This window comes from Lepidochelys kempii, chromosome 1, assembly GCF_965140265.1.
Source record: "Lepidochelys kempii isolate rLepKem1 chromosome 1, rLepKem1.hap2, whole genome shotgun sequence".
Taxonomy (NCBI): Eukaryota; Metazoa; Chordata; order Testudines; family Cheloniidae; genus Lepidochelys; species Lepidochelys kempii.
The window spans coordinates 287,173,148-287,196,040 of NC_133256.1; the positions used below are offsets into that span (position 1 = coordinate 287,173,148).

Below are 22,893 nucleotides of genomic sequence, written 5' to 3' on the forward strand. Positions count from 1 at the left end.
ACATCAGAAATAACAAGACCACCTAAAAAATGCAGCCAAATCATGCTAACATTTTCTGCTCTTAAACATTTCCTTCCAGAAAGCCTTTCCCACCTTTGATTTAAAGTAATACACTTTCCAAACTTCTTCCACTCAGGCAGCACACATAGGCCGTTCGATGGCTTGTGCTCTCTTTTTCTTTTAACTACTAGAGGAAATTCTGAACACAACTGCTCAAAATGACCATACTTAAAACATGTATGTGTACACACACATCCCTAGCTATTTCATGAGACTGAAACAAGTTAGAAGTTTTAGCTGCTTCTAAAGACTGACACATACTTAATCGTTTTATATAAAAAGTGTCATTATTCTCTGAAAAGTGATATAGAAGATTACATATTTGTAGCTTCTCAGTAGCGTCTATCAAAATTCGTCTAGTTTACCAATAAGAGCTTTCTAGCTACCAGCCCTATAAATTCTACAACAAATCTGAAAGTATAGCTTTTTTTTGGCTCATCCACCACAACCAGTGGTAAAGATTCTGCATGGGTGGTAAAGGGGAAAAATAAGGGCAGTATTTAGCCCTGCACAAGTGGAAATGTGGGCAGAATTTGGCCTTCTAATTAGACACAAGTTAACAATTCTGATTATAGACTAGACAAAATGAATCTAGCTTACAAGCCCAGGACATTTTACTTTGGTTCTCCAGAGCTAACCAAAGTAAAAATGCCACTAAACTATGCATGTGGATTCACAAAGAAGCTAAGCTGCCAATTACAGCTGAGTAGTATTGTCTTAATTTAGAACTACACTTCAAAAGCTTTTTCTTAAATATCAGGATTTAAGGTTTAAAAACTTTTGAAGTCGAAGTCACAGTTAACCTGTAACAGATTTACTAATACATTTTTCATACCTGGCACAAGTACAGGAATGTGTTGTGTTAGGGCTCCAGGTAAAACATTTACCAGCTCAGTTAGCATGTTAAAACAACACTGACGAGTCTTCACACTCTTCTCCTTCATCTGTTTGTGCAAGGCTTTAACTATGTTAGGAACCTGTAGCAATTACACACCTGTTAACTAGTTGGGCAGTTAGCATTTCCTTTACAGTTATCCTAAATTACAGAAAATAAAATGACAGGTTTCAGAGTAGCAGCCGTGTTAGTCTGTATTTGCAAAAAGAAAAGGAGTACTTGTGGCACCTTAGAGACTACCCAATTTATTTGAGCATAAGCTTTCGTGAGCTACAGCTCACTTCATCGGATGCATTCAGTGGAAAATATAGTGGGGAGATTTATATACATAGAGAACATGAAACAATGGGTGTTACCATACACACTGTAACCAGAGTGATCACTTAAGGTGAGCTATTACCAGCAGGGGCGGGGGGACACACACCTTTTGTAGTGATAATCAAGGTGGGCGATTTCCAGCAGTTGACAAGAATGTCTAAGGAACAGTGGGGGGTAGTGGGGGGGAAATAAACATGGGGAAATAGTTTTACTTTGTGCAATGATCCATCCACTCCCGGTCTCTATTCAAGCCTAAAATGTCTCTCTGGGCTTTGATTCTTCAGAAGAGCTTTATTTCTAGCTACATTGACAGCTTTAAGTTTCAGATCTTCAAATCAATTACTATTCCAGGAAATTTTAACTTGAAAAATTAAGGTCAGATTTAGCAAAACATGTTTTCCATGTAGCTTTTCTCTCAAATTTCTAGAATCAGATATATTAATTACATACTTACCCTATTAAATCAATTTGGAAAATGATTCTGATAGTACCGCCACTTCTCTCTATTCTGCAGGTAAAATGTGTTCTACTGATCAAGTGTCTCCTTTTTTTATTGTGAGAATTTAATTTTTCTCCTATTCTGAATTTAGCTAAACAGCTATAATAGGTCGCAGACTATGAATGTTTTGTTTTATAAAAGTGGGGCAAATAATAACTAGGTTCATAGACTCCACAGCATTTTTAGAGATGAGCAACCAATAATTAAAATAAAATAAGCACTCTATGAGTCCAACAGGTAATTCCAGTTTCCAGAGCAGCTGCAGGTATCTGAGCCAATTTACCATACACTCCCTCTCATATGAGTTAGCAGAGTCAGAACCCATAATCTGTGTACAACTATAAGAAGCTGGTGACAAAGTGATTTCACCACTTTCCACATGAACCCAGAGCACAATGAATAATCAAGCATCGTCTTCTCTCAAAGTCAAAGAACTAAAAAAAATCCTGACAGCTAACCTGACTCTGAAGCATTGTCAAAGGTGTCTCTCCTTGTTCCATTGCATCAGGATCACACAGCCAACTCTGCACAGGTCGAGTTTGTTTTAAAAGAGAAAGATATGCATGGAAAACATCTGCTTTTACGTTCTCCTCACGCTCTTTGAATCTGGCTATTAAAGCAGGAGACACGGTCTTGTAGAATTCTGGAAGCATTTCATGTCGTGTGCTAACCACAGCATCTAAACATTTAGCTGCTGCACGTCTCACTTTCCAGCTCATATCGTCATCATCACTATATTCATCATCGCTCCCTTTACAAAATAAAATGAACTTCTATTATACACAAATTCACAAATAGACATTCCATGCTAGCAGATTTGTACAGAAAGTTTTGTTGCAAAGAACCCAAATTTATTTGATGCAACAGATTGTTAAATGTGTAAAACTTACCAGAGACAGATAATATAGTAGCTTAAGAAATTTAAGAAGCAGTCTATAATCAAGATAAAGCAGAAGTATACAAAAGGTCGTTCAAAACTGCCTGAGTCCTAAAACTAATTATCTACTCTGCCAGCTTCCTCACACCAGCCCCTCTCATACATCCCCTCCTCAACTTCAGTTGCTAATTGGACAAAGTCATTCCCACCACACTTGTGGCCTTACTAAATTTTTTATTTTGAATGTTTTCATATATATTCATCACATGAGACAATAAGGCAATAATCAAGAGCACATCAAAATTCTGAAAACTAGCCTCTTCACATTTTACTCCCGTTGGGGGCATTATTACACCAGCAAAAATTGTGCACGGGTTCAACATGTGTGGTTGGTCCGATCACTTGTACACACACTACAATTATGACAGGTTTCAGAGTAACAGCCGTGTTAGTCTGTATTCGCAAAAAGAAAAGGAGTACTTGTGGCACCTTAGAGACTAACCAATTTATTTGAGCATAAGCTTTCGTGAGCTACTGCTCACTTCATCGGATGTAGCTCACGAAAGCTTATGCTCAGATAAATTGGTTAGTCTCTAAGGTGCCACAAGTACTCCTTTTCTTTTTACACTACAATTATGTGTGTAACCCATTCCATAAAAAAGGAGTCATGTCAATCTGCAGCAGTGACTTCTACAAGCCAAAACTTACAAGTCTCGGGTTCTTTCCGGGGTAAGAAACTGTACAGATTTTAATAATTTTACAAAATCTACATTGCTTTGCGAACAGAGACAAGATATTGTCTTTCAAAGTCCTAAATACTCCACAGTTTTGTTAAATCTCTCCTTATATCTCTACATCTTTGTTGTACCACTCTGGACTGCGTATTACAGTCAATTTCTACTGCAGTAATTTGAGTTAAATTGACCAATTTAGAAAGAACTAAATTATGTTTAATAGTACATAAGATTTTGTAACTCTTAGAATATATACTCTTACAGCCTAAACATTTAGTTCCCCTAAGTCAGACATTTATATTATAGACCTGATCAGAATATTCCATTTAACTCTCTTTTACTGGAGAACGAAGCCCTCTGAAGCAACTTCTATAGGACTGAAGAGGCTCCTTGTAAAACTATTTAGCAGCTTAAGAGAGCAAGACACTTGTTTATCAACAAACTCAACCACACTATTTCTCACAAAGAAAACAGAACAGAAGCAGAGCATTCAAGAAGTAGATTATATTAATATTTAAAAATTAATTTAAAGCAGAGCTAGATGGCCCAGTAGGAGAATGCTCTACCTTTCCACCTGAGACAGCTTAGGTTCAAATCTACCTGAGTCACAAGCATGTGAGTTCACTGTTCTTATGCTCTGAAATCCAGATTAAGTGATGGGCCAAAGTTTCAGTAAGTATGGCAAGCTACCCAGCAGCAATATAATCATTTTATACTTTTTATACCCAACCAAAAGAGGAACTGAGAAATGAACCCACTGATGGCAACTTGGAAACTTTCCCTGGCAAAAGTGGTGGCCTAGTCTCTGTTTCAGAAGAATTTAACATCTGATTTTTAACAAAAATCAAGTTTCTAGCCCTATAGCTGATAAGATAACCAAATGTAAACTTGGTTTCAGAGTAACAGCCATGTTAGTCTGTATTCGCAAAAAGAAAAGGAGTACTTGTGGCACCTTAGAGACTAACCAATTTATTTGAGCATGAGCTTTCGTGAGCTACAGCTCACTTCATCGGACGCCTACCGTGGAAACTGCAGCAGACATTATATACACACAGAGATCATGAAACAATACCTCCTCCCACCCCACTGTCCTGCTGGTAATAGCTTATCTAAAGTGATCATCAAGTTGGGCCATTTCCAGCACAAATCCAGGTTTTCTCACCCTCCACCCCCACACACACAAACTCACTCTCCTGCTGGTAATAGCTCATCCAAAGTGACAACTCTCTTCACAATGTGTATGATAATCAAGGTGGGCCATTTCCTGCACAAATCCAGGTTCTCTCACCCCCTCACCCCCCTCCAAAAACCACACACACAAACTGACTCTCCTGCTGGTAATAGCTCATCCAAAGTGACCACTCTCCCTACAATGTGCATGATAATCAAGGTGGGTCATTTCCATCACAAAATCAGGTTCTCTCACCCCCCCCCTTTTTCCCAGGGACACAGACACACACACAAACTCACTCTCCTGTTTGTGTGTGTGTCTGTGTCCCCGGGAAAAAGGGGGGTGGGGGTGAGAGAGCCTGGATTTGTGCTGGACATGGCCCACCTTGATTATCATACACATTGTGAAGAGAGTTGTCACTTTGGATGGGCTATTACCAGCAGGAGAGTGAGTTTGTGTGTGGGGGGGTGGAGGGTGAGAAAACCTAGATTTGTGCTGGAAATGGCCCAACTTGATGATCACTTTAGATAAGCTATTACCAGCAGGACAGTGGGGTGGGAGGAGGTATTGTTTCATGATCTCTGTGTGTATATAATGTCTGCTGCAGTTTCCACGGTAGGCGTCCGATGGAGTGAGCTGTAGCTCACGAAAGCTCATGCTCAAATAAATTGGTTAGTCTCTAAGGTGCCACAAGTACTCCTTTTCTTTATGCAAATGTAAACTGATGACGTTATCTCTTGCAGACTTCTCCATCTCTCTGCTGCTGCTCACAGCTTTGTCAAACAGCAAAGTGGTATTAAGACCTTCTGAGTCTTCTGCTCCACACCTCTACAACTGCAGCATTGTTTTACGCAATATTTTGTGGTGCTTTATCCAGTCTAACTGGACATTCTTTTGGTTCTGTGTTTGTACAGCAGCTAGCATGAGATCCTCATCTCTGACTAAGACTCTAAATGCTATGGTAATACAAATAAAAACAATACTCATCTCATGCAAAGAAGCAGCACTTTCCCTGATATACATCTTAAATTCATTCTCTAAATTTATTTCAACTTCTAGTCATGTCACACTAAAGAATTCCTATGCCTTCCTCATGTTTACACCATTCAAGTACTTTTAGACAGTTATGAGATTCTTTACTATAATCCCTCTAAACTCACAATACAGGCCAATGGATGCACTAAATACCTATATAAAATGTCATGCTGTTCACCTTACTGAGTGTAGTAAATGGCCATGCCCGCAAAAATAAAAGAGCAAAACATGAAAATGCCATACAATCATTTAAGTTTTGGAAAGACCTGAATTAAGATTTATAGAATTGATCATTTCCATTTCTTCTCAATTTAGGCTCACTAGCTCTTCTCCCCAAAACCAAGAGAAAATATACCTTGATCATCATCATCACCACCATCAGCATCCATCGCATTTTCATCTTCATCTTCATCATCATAATTGTAATTAGGATCATAGGTAAGGTATTTAAGACAAATGTTTATAATGGTAGACACATGAGGATAAACTTCCTTAGGACATCTGCATAATAAATTTAACAAATTAAGTTTAACGTACAATATTAATATTGAACAATTAATTAACAATTCTTCTTTAACAGAAGAAATGTTTATCTATATGCTTTAGTACTGATTCCACTAGCAAATCTAATACTATCAGAATTCCCATTACATATCATATTTTTTCTCAGAATTCAACTCAGTTACAAACATTCAGTACAATCTGAAACTTGCTATACAAGAACTCAGGCCAAACTGACACAGGGTAAGTTAGAAGATTGGAAAAAATACAGAGTTTCACCTCCATAGATAGAATCAAACAAAATATAAATGTAGTACACTAGCCACTTTGTGGTCCTGTAGTTCAGTTCTCATAATTCAGCTCCCAAAAGGTACTGTGAAAATTATTGCTGTTGCAATCTGTCAAAGCAGAGGTCAAGGAAACAAGAAGATCCTCTCACCTCTTCAGGGAATGCAAAAGTAGAGGGACAGGGAAGTATGCTCTGCTGCTGCCTATGATTTATATTCATAGATTTTACGGCAAGAAGGGACCATTATGATCTTCTAATCTGACTGCTATCGAATCTTATGATGTACCTTTGGAAATAAGAACGTTCTGTCTCCACTAATGGGAATCTAGCACTTTCCATAAGCATTATATTTATAAAAACAATTTTCTTATCTGTCACTATATACGAATAGCAAATCATGGCCTATTGTGCCAGTCTGTTTACATATTACACTGATTATCAGTTAAATTACAAGATAGTGATAGAAAAATCTGCTTTAGCAATTCAGGTATGATCTCTGATTCAAAATCAGCAAAGGTATTTTGCACCACAAAGACCATCACTTCCATAAGGAAAGGAACACATTTCTTGTGGCTTACCTCAACTCTTTTCAATTGCTCAAGGACTAGCAATGACTTCTTATACAGTCAGTCAAATGACAACCAGTCAACTTGTAAGAAGGGGAAAAAAAAACATACCTTAAAAGTAGCTTACCTCCTAACAAAAGATTCAAAAGCTTGAATGCAATATTCTCTTAGTTCATCATCATCTACATTACAAAATTTTACCACTAAAGGGATTATTTTCTCCAGATATTCACCTGAAAAAGGAAAATTAAAAATGATCATTCACATCTAAAAACATGCAGAATGAGAGAAAAATATATAAATTCTCTTACCTATTCTATGACCTGCTTGCCTACTGATAGCAGCAATACACTGTATATACGTCCTAGTTGTTGACATGGAATCATTTTTAGACAGCTCTGTCAACAGATGTTCAATGAGGTCAACAAAAACTATATTGCCACAACTCATAACCAGGTGACCAAGAGCAATGATGGTTCTTTTCCTCACAGCAAGCCTGGGACTAGTCAGCTGGGGGAGCAGACAGGTCAGAATTGAAGGGTGGAAGTTAACAAGCAGTCCTCCTTGCCTTAAAACAGACAAAACACAAACTCAAACCAACTGAATCTAGAACTGATTTCTTTCTTCTATTGTATCATTCTTATTCCAAGTATTCCCAAAATGCCATAGAAAATATATCAAGTGCAAGTAGAATTATTTGGAAAAACTAAGAAACTAATTAACTGCTTTCAGATATACCTTTAAAGTATACTGACAACTGAAACTGGTAACTAAAGAAGTTCTCAACAGCTTCAGAAGATAAATAATGAGTTATTTGATTAATCAGCTACGTTTAAATTAAATATATTTTAAATGTAACATTTGTATTCTGGTACAAAGTTTCATTTGTGTTCAATTTTCCTCATTTGAAACAAGTTACTCAACTGTTTCACATTTACAAAGCCTAAATTATAATCACCTAAAATTTAATTACTAGAAAAATCAAGTTCACAGTGATTTAATCAGTTAAAACATAGCATTAACAATTACATTCTATCACCATTTTGTAACAAGGATGCTTACCTGCTCAGCATATCAGCCATGATATCCAAGGCCTCTAATTGTACAGACACATCTTCCTGCTTGGCTATAGCGCTTGTAAGACGCCCTGTGATCTTTTTACAAACATTAGCCGCTAACGCAGATCCTGAAAAGTACAACGAAACCTTAGCATTTTGACAGTAAAAATGTGTAAATCTAATACCAAATGTCATATACCAAATGTCATATTTGCAACAGTTGGAAATTACTTAGCAAAAATTCCTCCCAATGAAGACTATTTAATTGTCCAACATAAGCCTAAATTGACTGCTTTACACTAAAACTGAAAGGTTGCTCTACCTAGAAAAAGTTACTGAGCAAGGTGTTCTTTCATTAAGAAATCTGCATCCAACTCAAAGGAACAGAAAGCTGCTGGCATGGAAGCAGCAGAAAGTAGAGGCCATTGAAAGCCTACAACAGGGGTATTTGTTGACTGAAAGTGTGTGGAGCCAGAAGTAGATTATAGGTGGGAATAAAGAGAAACAACAGCAAGAAAGTTTACTGGGAGAAGTAGGGAGGTAACTTGACCTGGCTGTGAAGAACAGCTGGTATAGTGAAGTGCCAAGGAGTTTAAGTAGGTCATCATTAATTTTCAGCAGGGCAGATAAAAATCAATGAATTTTATTTTTAAAAAATTGCTTTTTATTTAAATCCATGTTTGATAAAAAATGCTTTTTGAGGAAAAAACCTATCTAAAGATAGTTTTAATTAAGATACACTAGAGCTTAAAGATATCTCATCATGGAATAGGGATTATAAATTCTAATTCTATAGTATGAGACAATATATTCATGTAACGTTTAAGAAAAGTTTTGTAAATGAGTTCCAATAGTTCACGGATTGGGGACCCAATCTTATGGGGTTTCAAGGGCTTCTGTATAGATTATTTAGGTTAATCTTTCTATCTACCCAATGGGACTCAGTGCTCAGTCTAGAAGATACCACCAGAGATGCTTCGGTTTTTTTGCAGTTCTCATACTGTGGATTTGTGTCTCCAGAGAGAACATGTTTGTTAACAGCAAAAATGTTTTTAAATAAATAAATAAAAATATATAGAGGTGAGAAATAACAAACCTCAACCGTATTGTCCCTCTGCAAGTTTGTGTACACAGAGTCAATCCCTTACCTCTCTCTAAAAGTGCAAAGTTTCAAAAAGTTCAATGAAATTGTTGGGGGCGGAATAGATCTGGACAAGGAGAAGAAGTCTGGAGATAAATGTGAGAAGGGAGAGACAGGCCGTAGAAACGAAACTGAAACTGTTTGAGCAGCATATTCCAGAAGTCTTGAGGCTTTCTGAGTGTAGCCTTCATTGACTTGAGATCTACCATACCATTCTCGCACTAGAAGGGAAAACCTATAAATGGCAGCAGGCTGTAAAAGAGATCCAGTTTGTTAATATTTTAATGAAGTTGCTCTACCTGTGGATAAGACAGGCATGAATGCAAAATGCCAACAGTGCAACAAAGAAATGCAAGGCCTGATTGCCCGAATGAAACATCATAAGAAGTGTTACTTCTCAGGAGGAAGCTGTGTTGAAGATGATGAAAGGAACATGTCTGAACATGCAGGATCTTCAGGTTGGTAAACATTTTTATTTCATACTTCTTTTTAAGGACTGCCTGTCTTCTTTCTGGACTATTCTTGAATTCTGTAGTTGTTACTCTATGGTACTATCATTTCACATGCAGCTGTCATAAAAAAATAAATAGCTGAAATAGGCAGATCTTCCGTTTACAATTTCATCTTTAAAGTAATACTGTCAGTGAATGCAATCAGTAATACTAAATGAGAAGTATGGTAATAATAATTAAATAACTGCACTGACTTATTTTGTTTCGAAGACTCCATCCTCAACATACAGGATTCTGAAGACTACAGTAACTCCTCACTTAAAGTCATACCGGTTAACATTGTTACGTTGCTGATCAATTAGGGAACATGCTCGTTTAAAGTTGTGCAATGCTCCACTCTTACGTTATTTGGCTGCCTGCTTTCTCCACAGTTGGCAGCCTCCCTATGCCCCCGCCTTCTCCTCCTCCCCACAGCGCCTCCCGTCCACCGGCAGACCCCGCGGATCAGCGCCTTCCCCCTCCTCCCCCCGCCCGCAACAATCAGCTGGCTTGCTTTGGAGGCTGGAGCGAGGACTTGGCATGCAGGCTCCCCTCCCTCTGGAACACCGCAAGCCAGCTGATTGCCCCAGGCAGGAGGTGGGGGGGAGGAAAGAGGAGCCCGCACGCCAAGTTCTCGCTCCTCCCCCCACCCCGCCTCCTAAACGCTGCAAGACAGCTGATTGCCCCGGGCAGGAGGAGTGAGGCCTCAGCGCGCCTCCCCCCCCTTCCCCTATCTCCTGTCTGCGGCAATTAGCTGGCTTGCGGCGTTTTGGAGGTGGGGGGGAAGAGGACTTGGCGCACAGGCTCACCCTCCCTCCCCAACGCAGCAAGCCAGCTGATTGCCCCGGGCAGGAGGGAGGAGCGAGGACTCTCCCCTCCCTCCCCTGCCTCCTGCCCGCGGCAATCAGCTGGCTTGTGGCGTTTAGAACGGAGGGGAGGGAGGAGCAAGGACGCAGCATGCAAGGTAAAGGGAGAGGCGGTGTGGGGGAGAAGACGCAGGTCAAGGATGGGGACTTGGGGGAAGGAGGGGAGTGGGCGGGCTGAGGGTTGTACCCCCCGGGTGCTTGCAGAGTAGGGGAAGCTGCCGCTGCTGCGCAACATGCTTCTCCTAGCCTACAACACCTTCAGCCTCCTAGCCTCCTTGCCTGCCTCATCTCCAGTGCCAGTGGGCTATGCCTGTGTAGGGTAAGGCAGGGGCACCTCCTCTGTTTAAAACTTATACCTGTATTAAATTTCTTGTTTAAAATGTATATAATGCCTTTTGTCTGGCAAAAAAATTTCCCTGGAACCTAATCCCCCGTATTTATAATTAATTCTTATGGAGAAATTGGATTCGTTTAACATCGTTTCACTTAAAGTCGCATTTTTCAGGAACATAACTACAACGTTAAGTGAGGAGTTACTGTATCTACCTTCAAGATCACCATCATTTTCTATAGTTTCAGAGTTATCTGCCAATGACAGTGTTTCAGTCACATCATGTATGTCACATAGCCACAGTATATCACCTGTAGCAAAAAGAAAAAAAAACTCCATCATCCAAAAACCACCATAGATAAATTTGTGATAAGAACAAGCAGATTACAAAAAGAGGTAATTGGTGAAAAAATTGCCCAGTTTGTTTATGCAACAAACTCTCCTTTCTGTATGATTGAAAACCCACACTTCATTAACACGGTACATTCATTAAGATCAGGATACAGTCCACCCAATAGAGCAGATGTCGCAGGCAAATTGCTGGATAAAGTGTATGAAAGAGAAATTGAGCACTGTGCAAAAGGTCTAGCGGGTAAAATTGTTAACCTGAGTCTTGATGGGTGGAGCAATGTCCACAATGATCCTGTTGTATGTGCTTGTGTGACAACAGAAGAAGGGAATGTCTTCCTTATAGAAACAATTGATACAACAGGAAACGTACATACAGCAGAATACTTACAAGAGGTAGCAGTAAAAACTACAACAAATGGTGAAAAAAAATTCAGATGTCTAGTACGCAGCTTGGTCACAGACAATACTGCAAATGTATCCAGGATGAGAAGAAATTTAGAAGAGAGTGAAGAGAGTCCCAAGCTAATAACGTACAGTTGCAGTGCTCATTTGATGCACATCCTAACCAAAGACTTCAGTGTCCCAGAAATAAAGTCTAATGTTGTTGAAATTACAAAATACTTCCATAACAACCCACTTTGCAGCAGCTGCTCTGAAAAAAGTGGGAGGAACCAAGCTAACTCTCCCACAAGACGTGCGATGGAACTCAGTAGTGTACTATTTTGAGGACTAAACCTCTAACCCGATATAACGCTGCCCTCGGGAGCCAAAAAATCTTACCATGTTATAGGTGAAACCGCGTTATATTGAACTTGCTTTGATCCACCAGAGCGTGCAGCCCCATCCCCAGGGCGCTGCTTTACCGCGTTATATCCGAATGCGTGTTATATCAGGTAGCATTATATCAGGGTAGAGGTGTATATCAAGACTGACCTAATCTGATGACAGTTTGTGAACAAAATCGTGAAAAAACAGATGGCACTGTCACAGTCAAAGTTCTCAACACTGGGCTGAAGAGAAATGTTGAACACATGCTGAGTGCCCTGAAGCCTATTTCTGTAGCCTTGAACAAAATGCAGGGAAATAGCTGTTTTATTGTTGACGCTGTTGAAATCTGGAAGGAACTGAATGAGATCTTAAAAAGAGAAATATGCAATGACAGAGTTAAATTACAAGCATTAAAAAAAATGAATGGGACAAGCACTATCTCCATCTCATTTTCTTGTAAATATTCTCAATACTCAGTACCAGGGTAAACCTTAACTGCTGTAGAAGAGAAGTTGGCTATGATATGGACATCCAGCAATCATCCCTCCATAATGCCAACTATAATAAACTTCAGAGCTAAGGGTGAACCATTCAAGAAATATATGTTTGCTGATGATGTTTTTCAAGAAAGTCACACCAGTGGACTGGTGGAAGTCACTTAAGCACTTGGATTCAGAGACTGTTGAAGTGATAAGTTCACTTTTAACAGCAGTAGCTTCTTCTGCCGGTGTAGAAAGAATATTCTCTTCCTTTGAACTAATTCATTCCAAATTGAGAAATCGTTTGGGACCCGAAAAAGCAGGAAAGCTTGTTTTTCTTTTCCAGATTATGAACAAACGGGAAAATGAAGCTGAAGACAACTGAGTTAGCTGCAGAAGCCAATATTTTAAGTTTCTCATGATGACCTGGCTGACATAGTCGATTTAATAATTGTTGTTGTTGGGTTTTTTTAATTTTTTTTTTTAAACTATTTGAGTTAAAAACAATTTTAACAAAAACAAACCTGATTTTAAAAAACCTGAATGTTTAACTGAATTCAAAAATTCATATGCTTGTTTTGTTAAAATATTATATGTTTGCTGTTGAAGAGAAAAATCCAGAATACATAACAGTGTTGTTTTAGTTAAATAAAACAATGTAAATGTCTTTCTGGTGATGTTTTCCTCCTAATACAGCATGGCAAGAAAATCCTCCAAATATTAATGATTAACCTGTTGAATTGGAGATAGTTCACCTCCCAATGACTTCATAAATATCTGCTTCAATTACCTTTGGTAAATGAAATAACCAAACAATCATTCATTTTCTGATATAGCTGTAAAACTAAACTGAAAACTTTGCAGATCACTTTAAAAATGTATAGTGTGTACCTTCTAAAAAAGAAACCTACATCTATCTCTGAGTTGTGAAGAATATGTATTAAGGTTATAACAACCAACAAGAATGCACTTTTATGTAGGAATCCATGATTAAATCGAGTCTTCCTGACTAGTGATTTAAATCAAATCTACCCTGATTTTCAGGTTTTATTTTTCTGTTAATTCAGTTTTCTAAAAGTTAGTTGAAATAATCCTATAGCAATTACCTGGGGCATTTTATAGCGGAAAAGGTGTTTAAAATATTGTATCCGTAAAATTGAAATTACTCAGAGTGTGTTTTGAGTGGTTAGTTTATGCAAGATGCTAACAATTCCTTTTTAAACAATGAGAATAAGTTGAACTGTGTCCACTGTATCTTCACTGTGGCTCTTCCCCCAGCATGGACTGCTCTAAATTTGTACGTACAGTTGCATGAACTCAAGTATCCTTTGTGGTGATGGTACTCAATTGCCTGGTGGAGGCTTTGTATTTGTAAAAGTATTGACAGCCACCCAATGGCTGAAACTTTCAATGCTACCTGATTGGCCGTGTGTGCAATGTCTTCAGTAAACATGGAACATTATGAGCTACAAACAAACAATTTTAAAACTTAGGTTTTAGACACAATTTGGAAAATTATATCAGGCAGAAGTAACAATTTTACTGTTTTGACCTTAAAAGCCAATCCATTTCTTTATTAATTTAACAGATCCCTAACAACACTACATAAACTAAAAAATTCACCTCGTAAGATGAGCCACCTATTGGGTGATATATTTGCATCACCATGCAGGCTGGGGAAAAGGAAGGAAGCAAGCAGTCCAAATGCATTGTATTAAAAGAGCTATAAATCATAAGGCTGTATTTGACTCTTTGCAATAGAACCTTTAGTTTAATGAATATTCATTTTTTCCTTTGCCTCTAGATTAGAGAGAGCAACAAAACTGACTTATCTTTTTTTAAAAAACAGTCCAAATCTATTATCTATGAAATATCTATTTTCTCCCTCATTTCATGATTATTAGCTCTTTGTTTAGGCGTTTTTGCCAGAAGATTCATTAACCAGCATAAAAGCCTAACTGGAAATCACTTACTATAACTTTCTTCTTATAAATTATTGTATATGCTTATTTCTGCTAAAGGTTAAACAAGCATGACTGTTTTTTGTTTTATTTGAGGACCGTAAAGGGATGTAGGCACATCCCTGGGAAGGATTTTTTAAGTTAACATATGCTTTAATGGTGAGTCTTGTAATTTAGCATAAAACATCTTTAAATTTTAAAATATTTAATAGGATGTTTAAGAGGATTTTTCCTACATAATGCAAAATAGGTAACATTTAGAGAGACTGCTTCCTAATGTCTAATTAAACACGTGTCAGAACACCTAGCATACATCCAGTGGCTGTAGGTAAGTGGGAGAGGACACATAGCATGGCCTAGAAAGAGGCACAAAACCAGTTCTAATCCAATAACTAGGGACTGACAAGAAAATACGATGCCATAATTTCTTTCTGAGCTAGGACTGGGGAGAAAGTTGGGGAAAAGATTTGCTCCATATGATACCCAAACGCTTTAGAGACTACCGTATTACAGATTTCAGGAGAGTAGGAACGAAGGCCTGGTAAAACAGAGAAATTGGAAGTAAGTTCAAATCTTTCTGAAGATTTGAGTCAGCTTCTCCCCTGTAAAGAACAGGTGGAGGAAAGACGAGAGACTAAAAAGGAGACAAAAGAAATTGTATACCAGGGAATAAAGAAGCCAAGAAAAAAACAGAAATGGAAGTAGTCCTAAAGAACCCCTAAAGAATATCATCTGCGTAAGTGAGTTATGCTGAATAAAATTAAAATGTTAGATACTACATTGTGGCCATATTCTACCATCACTGTTTATGCTACTACAGTTGAGAAACTGTGCTGTGGATCAAACATAACAGAGTATTCATTTTTGGCCTGCAAACCATGGTTAAAAAGAAAGTAAATAGAAATTCTCCATCAGTGCTATTTGAAAAATTTCAAAACAAGCAATTTTTTGCACATTTTCTTCCAGTTTATAGCATAGTCAAAATTTCAGCACTTTTTTTTTTTTTTTAACCAATTCTACTTATCCAGTCTTATAACTGTGTTAGACTGTTTAGTTTTTCTGCAGGTTGCCCTTTGTAATCAACCTAACACAAGAACTCCAGTCCCCAAATCCATTTTGAGTTATCATTCCCTTCTAGCCGAGTCAAATTAACATACTGCACTCACTGTGGTATTTGAGCACCTTCTAGGTTTAAAAGAACAAAGTGACGAACATTTGGCAAGTGGCATTCCTCGAGATTGCCTTGTTAATTTTATAGTGGAAGTCAGGCTGTTTGAAGTTCTGTAATTCTATAATTAGAAACACTAGGTACATCTCAAAACACATACTGGGAAAAGAAATTATCACAATCCCATTAAAGAAAAGTCATCTCAATTTAAAAGTGTATTGTCAATTTTTTAAAAATTTACCCAAATGAGATTTAACTACTATTGTTAAAAAGCCTAGGAATATTGTGCCCGAAAATATTTAAGGTAGATATCTATAGCAGATGTAATCTGAAATTACTTCCAGCTGTTTTTACAGTGACTTGACTTCAAGTTTACCCCATCTCTTTACATATCATAAATAGGTAACAGTATGTATAACAGAAGCACCACACAAATGATTGTCTCCAACAAAAGTGAATTTCAAGTCAACAGTCACTGAAGGACAACTGAATCTTGTTCACTGAAGGACACTAGCTTACAATGAAATAATTGGATATAGAGAAATAAAGTCAGACCTCATGTTTTAAAAACAGAGAAGGGGAGAAGAATGTCATTTCTTACCACTGGAAGCTGGAGGAAGTTCTCCAATGACTGTTTTAAGGCCAATGCTTGAAATATCACGTAGCTGCTCTTTATCTGAAAGCATATTGGTACAGAGGGTATCCACAATGGTCTCCACTTGATATTCCTTCACTTTACTCACCAAAGGACCAAGACTGAAATAAAACAAAAAAATGATGCAAATAAATCTGCAGGTTTAAACAGAAGTGATATCCAGCTACATATACCACTTTTATATTAAGAATCCTTCAAAACATATTAAAAAATGTATTCACAGAGCCATTGTTAATACTGATGTTTGCAGGGTTGAGATATTGTTGCTATTATTTCTGCATTATTTCTATTTAGTAGTATTCTTGATGTGAAAACCAAGTTTCAGTTACTTAGGGTACAATCCTTCCCCACCCACCCCCTGTAAATCTTCTGACACAATGAATCACTGTTTTAGACACATTTGCTTTGTATCAGGAATTTTAAATCCTCCAGATCCAACAGACGTTGTATCAGTGTTGTTACTTCTTCATACTCTCAAACCCTGGAGTAAAAAAATAGAGTTGTCAGCTAATGCCACAACTTGTAACAAAATTACCATATCCACTGACATTAGTTTGTATGCTTCACCATCAGTACATAACATATTCATAGACTCACAGACAGATTCCTATACTACAAGGAACCATTGTGATCATCTAGTATGAAACTCCTGTATAAAATAGGCCACAAGACTTCTCCAAAATAATTCCTACAACACATCTTTTAAAAAATCATCCAACCTTGATTTAGTGAACCTTGGTAAATTGTTACAATGGTTAATTACCCTCACTGTCAAAAATGTACATCTTAATTCCATTTTGAATTTGTCGAGCTTCCATAACATTGGATCATCTTATGCCTTTCTCTGCTAGACTGAAGAGACCACTATCAAATATTTGCCCCATGCAGGTACTTATTAGGGATGTAAAATATTAAATGGTTAAATGGTAAGCATTAGTCTTACTGGTTCACCCACCCTGTTAACCCCCAGCCCCGGGCCACACCGGTTGGAGCAGCCCTGGCCCCAGACTGGCCAGAGCAGCCCCAGCCCCTCTCCCTTTAATCAGTTAACTGATTAAAAGATATAATTTTAATTGTTTAAACAGTTAACTTTTAAAATTATATTTACATGCCTAGTACTTATAGACTGTAATGAAGTCATCCGTTAACCTTCTCTTTATTATGCTAAATAAATTGAGCTCCTTGGGGGGTTTATCACGCTAAGGCATGTTTTCAAATGCTCCTCATGGTGGTTCTCTGAACCCTTTCCAATTTATTAACATCCTTCTTGAACTGTGGGCATCAAAACTAGACACAGTACTTCAGCAGCGGTTGCACCAATCCCAAAGACAGAGGTAAAATAACCGAACTATTCCTACTCAAGATTCCCCTGATTATGCATCCAAGGATAACATTAGCCCTTTTAACTACAGCATCACACTGAGAACTCATGTTCAGCTAATTATCCACCATGACCCCCCAAAAGAGTCACAAAATCAAGTATATATAGACATAGCAGGGTAACAGTGAATTATTTGATTGTGTCATTACTCTAGACATGCTCCGAGCAAGGTATAACCACACAAAGACTCCTTCCAGTGCCTTAATGTGTGTCAACATAAAACAGATGGAAGAACAAAGGCAATGAAACTTTGCATCCAAGTTCTGTTGACTCCAAAGAAAGCCCAGTAACTGGTGGAGTGGTTGTCTGGTTACATGCCTTCTTTGTTTTTTGAATCTGTGATGGTTCTTTTACTCAGTGCTTTACCCATTTGGGTGGCGATGCAATCCCATATTCTTTAATCAGCAACATCTATTTGCACAGAATGTTGTGATCATGAGTTTCTATATTAATGGGCCAATTAGCATTACTACTGGAAAACCTAGTATAGTGGTAAAAAGTAAAGCATGCCTTCCTTAAACATTTTCCCAGCCTTCCCCACACTATTACCTCTTCTAATGTATTTTCCATAATTGATGTGGTGGTTCTCCAAAAGGCTACAATGTAAAGTAAGAAGGTGCTGCTGTTTTTAACAGCTCTATTTCCCTCATGCATTAAAATGCATCAGTTTATCAGTGAAATATTAATTTTCTACTTTTTAGTTAGCATTCCAAAGTAAAAAAGACAGCTGAAGAATTAACTGGATTTTTTTTTACTTGCCTATCAAAAGGCTTCAGCACATTCCAACTATATGGCCAAGTTCTGTTCAAGTTACACAGAACTTTTAGAATTTGGCTGCAATCATTATTACTAGTGATAACCCAAGCCAGAAATCCCAGCTTGACTTTCAGATTTAGTTTGCATGGCTGACTACACCACTGGTGTGCTGAGACCACTACCTACCTAAGCTGATCAATTAGGTCTCACTGTTGCTTGTACAGAAACTCCTCACTTAAAGTCGTCCTCGTTAAAGTTGTTTTGTTGTTATGTTGCTGAGCAATTTGGGAACATGCTCATTTAAAGTTGTGCAATGCTCCCTTCTAATGTCCTTTGGCAGCCACCTGCTTTGTCCACTGCTTGCAGAAAGAGCAGCCCCTTGCAGCTAGCTGGTGGGTGGTTGGAAGCAGGGTGGACCAGCAGCCCCCCCATCAGCTCCCCGCTCCCCTAAGTTCCCTGTGCAGCAGCTGCTCAGCAGGCTATCAATTGCCGGCAGTTCAGCTGTCTCTCCCCCCACTGCCATGTGCTGCTCCTGCCCTCTGCCTTGGAGCTGCTCCCCGAAACTCCTGCTTGCTGTGGGGGGAGGAGGGGAGGGGAAGAAGAGGGAGGTTAATGTCAGGGTGTCCCCCTCCCCCCGCTTACCCCATCTTCCATAGAGCAGGGGGGACACACCGAGATAGGGAGCTGCTGCCTTACGCAGCAACTGCAGCTGCAGTCCGGTTTCAGCTTGCTGATTTAATTCACAAGGCAGTGTACTTCTGACCCCACTCTTCATACTTAAAGGGGAAATGTGCATCTCTCTCTCAAACACACACAGGGTGTGTGTCTGTCTGCCCTCCCTCCTTTCCTGCTGCCTTGTAGTGTGTGAGAGTTAACCCCTGAGGGCTCAGCCAATTGCTAGTTCATCATTTAGCAGTAAGGCATTCCCTGGGAAATATCCCACCCTCTAACTCCTCCACCTCAATCAAGCTTCACAATCATCACCACTGTGTAGCTGTATTAAAAATGAAAAAAATGGTGAAAAAAATGTACCTGGAACCCAACCCCCTCATTTACATTATGGGAAAATTGATTATGGGAAAATGGGATTCGCTTAACATCATTTTGCTTAAAGTTGCATTTTTCAGGAACATAACTACAACATTAAGTGAGGAGATCCTCTAGTCCTCTGATTGTAGCAATCTGTTGCCTCTCATTTTATAATTATATTGTAAACTCTTTGGAGCAGATACCATTTTTTGTTTTGTTTGTACAGTGCCCACCACAATGAGGTCTTGGGTATACGACTAGGGCTCCTGGCCACTATGGCAATGCAAATTATAAGTATTGATAGTTAGGAAAAAACCCTATACTTCAATATAGAGAAAAATTGATTAGGTAAATCACTGACACAATCATGGAACACAATGGGAACACAATGCTGTTTTTACATAGTCACTTTTTACACTAGAATCATACAAAGCAAATCTAGCTTGTCTACACTATGCAGCTTTTAGCGACAAGGCTGTGTCGACACAGCCTTGTTGCTAAAAGTCAGCGTGTGTGAACACTCTGTCGGTATTTTGTCGGCACTTTTGCTGACAAAATACTTCCAGCCGACAAAGCCGCATTCGCACTGCCACTTGCATCAGCAAAACTTTTGTCTTTTGCAGGGGGCTTTTTTAAGTACCAGTGAAAGACAAAAGTTTTGTCAACAATGGCGCAATATAGACATACCCTTAGTCTTGAAATAAAGGGGGGGGGGGAGTAATGTATTACTAGTATTCGTATTTAGTAATGTATTACTAAAGTAATGTACCACCTATTAAAAAAGACTCCTTGAAAAATTCTACTCATCTGCAGCAACAATGCATTAGCAAATGACAAAACTTCCTCCCCCATAAGATTTGTCAAGTCACCCCTTTCTGTCTCCCCCTTCCTGTTTTGGATTTGTGCATTTATTTTCTTCACCTTCTTATTTCTGCTAGTGCCCCCCAACAATGCATAATGTCTCTCCCAAGTAGTTAACCTACCTTGTGGATAAAGGACCCCCATTCTTTGAAGCAGGAAAACTTTCCAGATCCCTATTACCAACTCTTTAACCTCCCATACTACTGTCAAACATACCGCATAACAATCAACCTACCTCACTCCAGGGAACAAGTGTCATTCCCCAGAGTGTTCCAAACCCAAATTGGTCCCGACAGCAAGAGAGAGTTTGGTCCCCAATTACCATACACAATAACCAGGCTGTAAGTAACAGAGCTCCCCCCTCATTTTGTCAGCTTCCTGCCCCCTCGTTTTTGGTACACCTCTTATCGCTGCCAATTTTCTCCTTAAGATCAAGCCTACAATGCTGCTCTGAACAGAGTCCTTTGTCAGCCACGCCTGCAGACACATAGTATACACTTAACTCAAAACTTATTTCACGCCAATGCTGCTCTCCTCAAGCTAGTATTTGTTTTTCTCCCTCCAAATGAGTGGATGATTGTGTCTGTTTTGGCTGCCCATATATAGAGAGCTTCCCTAGTAGTTGTGCTTTGCAGCTGCCACTTCTGCAGAAATGCTATGGGTTAGTTCAAGAGCATATGGGTGTGACTCACCCAGGACTGGCAACAATAGCGAGTTGCACTCCCAGTTAATATGTAGCTACACCAGAGCAACTAAAGCCAAAACTAGAGGAGGCAAAAGACAATCAAGAGGTCGTACACAATGCTATCTTTAAGGACTGTAAAGTCAAGTCAGAGAGCTTACAACTGCTCAACAGGTGTAAACAGTTTGGTTAAGCCTGTGGGTGAGTATTCAGGAGGGGAGAAGAACAGTGTCTGACATATTTGCCAGGTCACGATTTTTACCCAAGTATTTCTCAAAGATTTCCACCACTTTGTTGCCATTGTTGCTCCTTGGGAAGATCACAACTACAAAGAACTGTAACTTGCTGATATCAAAATACGTATAACCACTGTAAGAGAAGAACACGATAACAAAGCAATTCAATCTAAAGACACTATCTGAGACCACATTACAAATGTTGGGATGGAAGCAAGATTTCTTTTTCACACTGAACTCAGAATAGCAGCTCTATATACCTGCTTCTCACACACGTTTGTTTTAGTTGAGGTATTCAGAAAACTAATATTTTCTGAGTTGTGTAGGGGCACTGAACATTAATTTTGAGTAGCTTTATTTTATTTCACTAACAGTCGAACTGAAAACCACCATGAAGCTTGAGTGAACTACACAGTGATCAAAGCAATTAAGAATAAGGAAAACACAAAGACAAAGCTTAAGTTTTCAAACCTTGACCGGCTCTTTCTTAAAGCATTTCACACTCCTGATACTACAAAGAAGTCTGATCCCCACACCGTGAGTCAAAAGCTTATTAAAATACGTGTGGCACTCAGAAGTTTAACAAGCTGATATCTATGGAAAAATAAAATAGAGATTATAGTGTATAGAGCCCTGTGCAGAAACAGAATTTGTATCCGCATCCGATCCGCAAACATGGTCCACAGATATCTGCATATATAGTGTATATCCACAGATTTGCAGGGCTCCAAGCATAGTCAAGGCAGTGACTATTTCCTCCTCTATGCTTGAAAAGCTCCTACCAACTTTCTGAGGTCTACTGTAAAACAGTAATAAACATCATGCAAATGACAAATCTAGAAGGACAACAACAGTGATTAAACTATCACACTTTTGGAAAGTAAGTTCAGACACAAATTAGTTTTATCTGATTTAAAGTGTGATACTTGCTTCATTTACATATCACAGCATTTGACAATGGGAGCCCTAGAAAAATCAAGATAAAATAAAAAAAAACTTTAATACCACAAGTTGCGTAGGTGTAGAAAATGTCAACCTCATACATTTTAGTTAACAAATAATACTGAAATTACAAGATCATTATACAGAATTTAATCTGATTTGCTGAATGTTGCGACACAATTGCAGTAAGATCTAGTGAACAAACAAAACACTTCTATACTTGAGCTGTAACTCTTTGAGATTACTAGAAAGATATACTATTTGGATGGGCAGAGTCCAATTCCTTTCAGACATTGATCTAGCCACCTACGAGAGATTGACACACTGCTTCCATGTAGACCCCCGCAAAGCTCCTGAACTTGAATGTCTTCTTTGGAAAACTGTAGTCCCACCTGGAGAAGAGTCACTGAAAGGCAGACATCTACAACACACTGTCAGAGCAAATGAAGAAGATGGCACTCCCATACCCAGTCCCAGTGCCAAGTGAAAGCAAAAGGCTCCAGCAGAAATACTAGAAGGAAAGAACCTCTGACAAAACTCCCACTATCTGCCTGTACTATGAGGAACTGTACCATATTTTTTTCCAAGAGATGCCACTGTTGTCTGAGATCCCTTGAGGTCGAGGATGATCTTTCACAGGTTTTATTTTTCATGGGTCCTTTGGTCACTGAGGAGTCCGATCCTTGAGCCACAGGCTCGTTGACAGACATTGCAGGTGGTGTTGGGCCGGTTGGGCCGTGATTGCTGCATGACAGTTGTCTTTTCTTTCCTTTCTTTTCTGGCGTTTTTCTG

The 22,893-nt window shown here is 38.8% G+C and overlaps 1 protein-coding gene across 1 annotated transcript in view; it reads right to left on the bottom strand.

The window, feature by feature from the left end:
* Positions 1–22,893, bottom strand: part of CAND1 (cullin associated and neddylation dissociated 1) — a 52,168-nt gene that overhangs the window by 10,097 nt on the left and 19,178 nt on the right. Inside the window, exons 3-9 of the mRNA XM_073327847.1 lie at positions 16,161–16,315; positions 8,008–8,131; positions 7,257–7,513; positions 7,073–7,178; positions 5,945–6,090; positions 2,231–2,523; positions 896–1,037 (exon numbers count right to left, since the gene is read on the bottom strand). Coding sequence (XP_073183948.1) covers positions 896–1,037; positions 2,231–2,523; positions 5,945–6,090; positions 7,073–7,178; positions 7,257–7,513; positions 8,008–8,131; positions 16,161–16,315 — 1,223 coding nt within the window. The remainder of the gene's footprint in view (positions 1–895; positions 1,038–2,230; positions 2,524–5,944; positions 6,091–7,072; positions 7,179–7,256; positions 7,514–8,007; positions 8,132–16,160; positions 16,316–22,893) is intronic.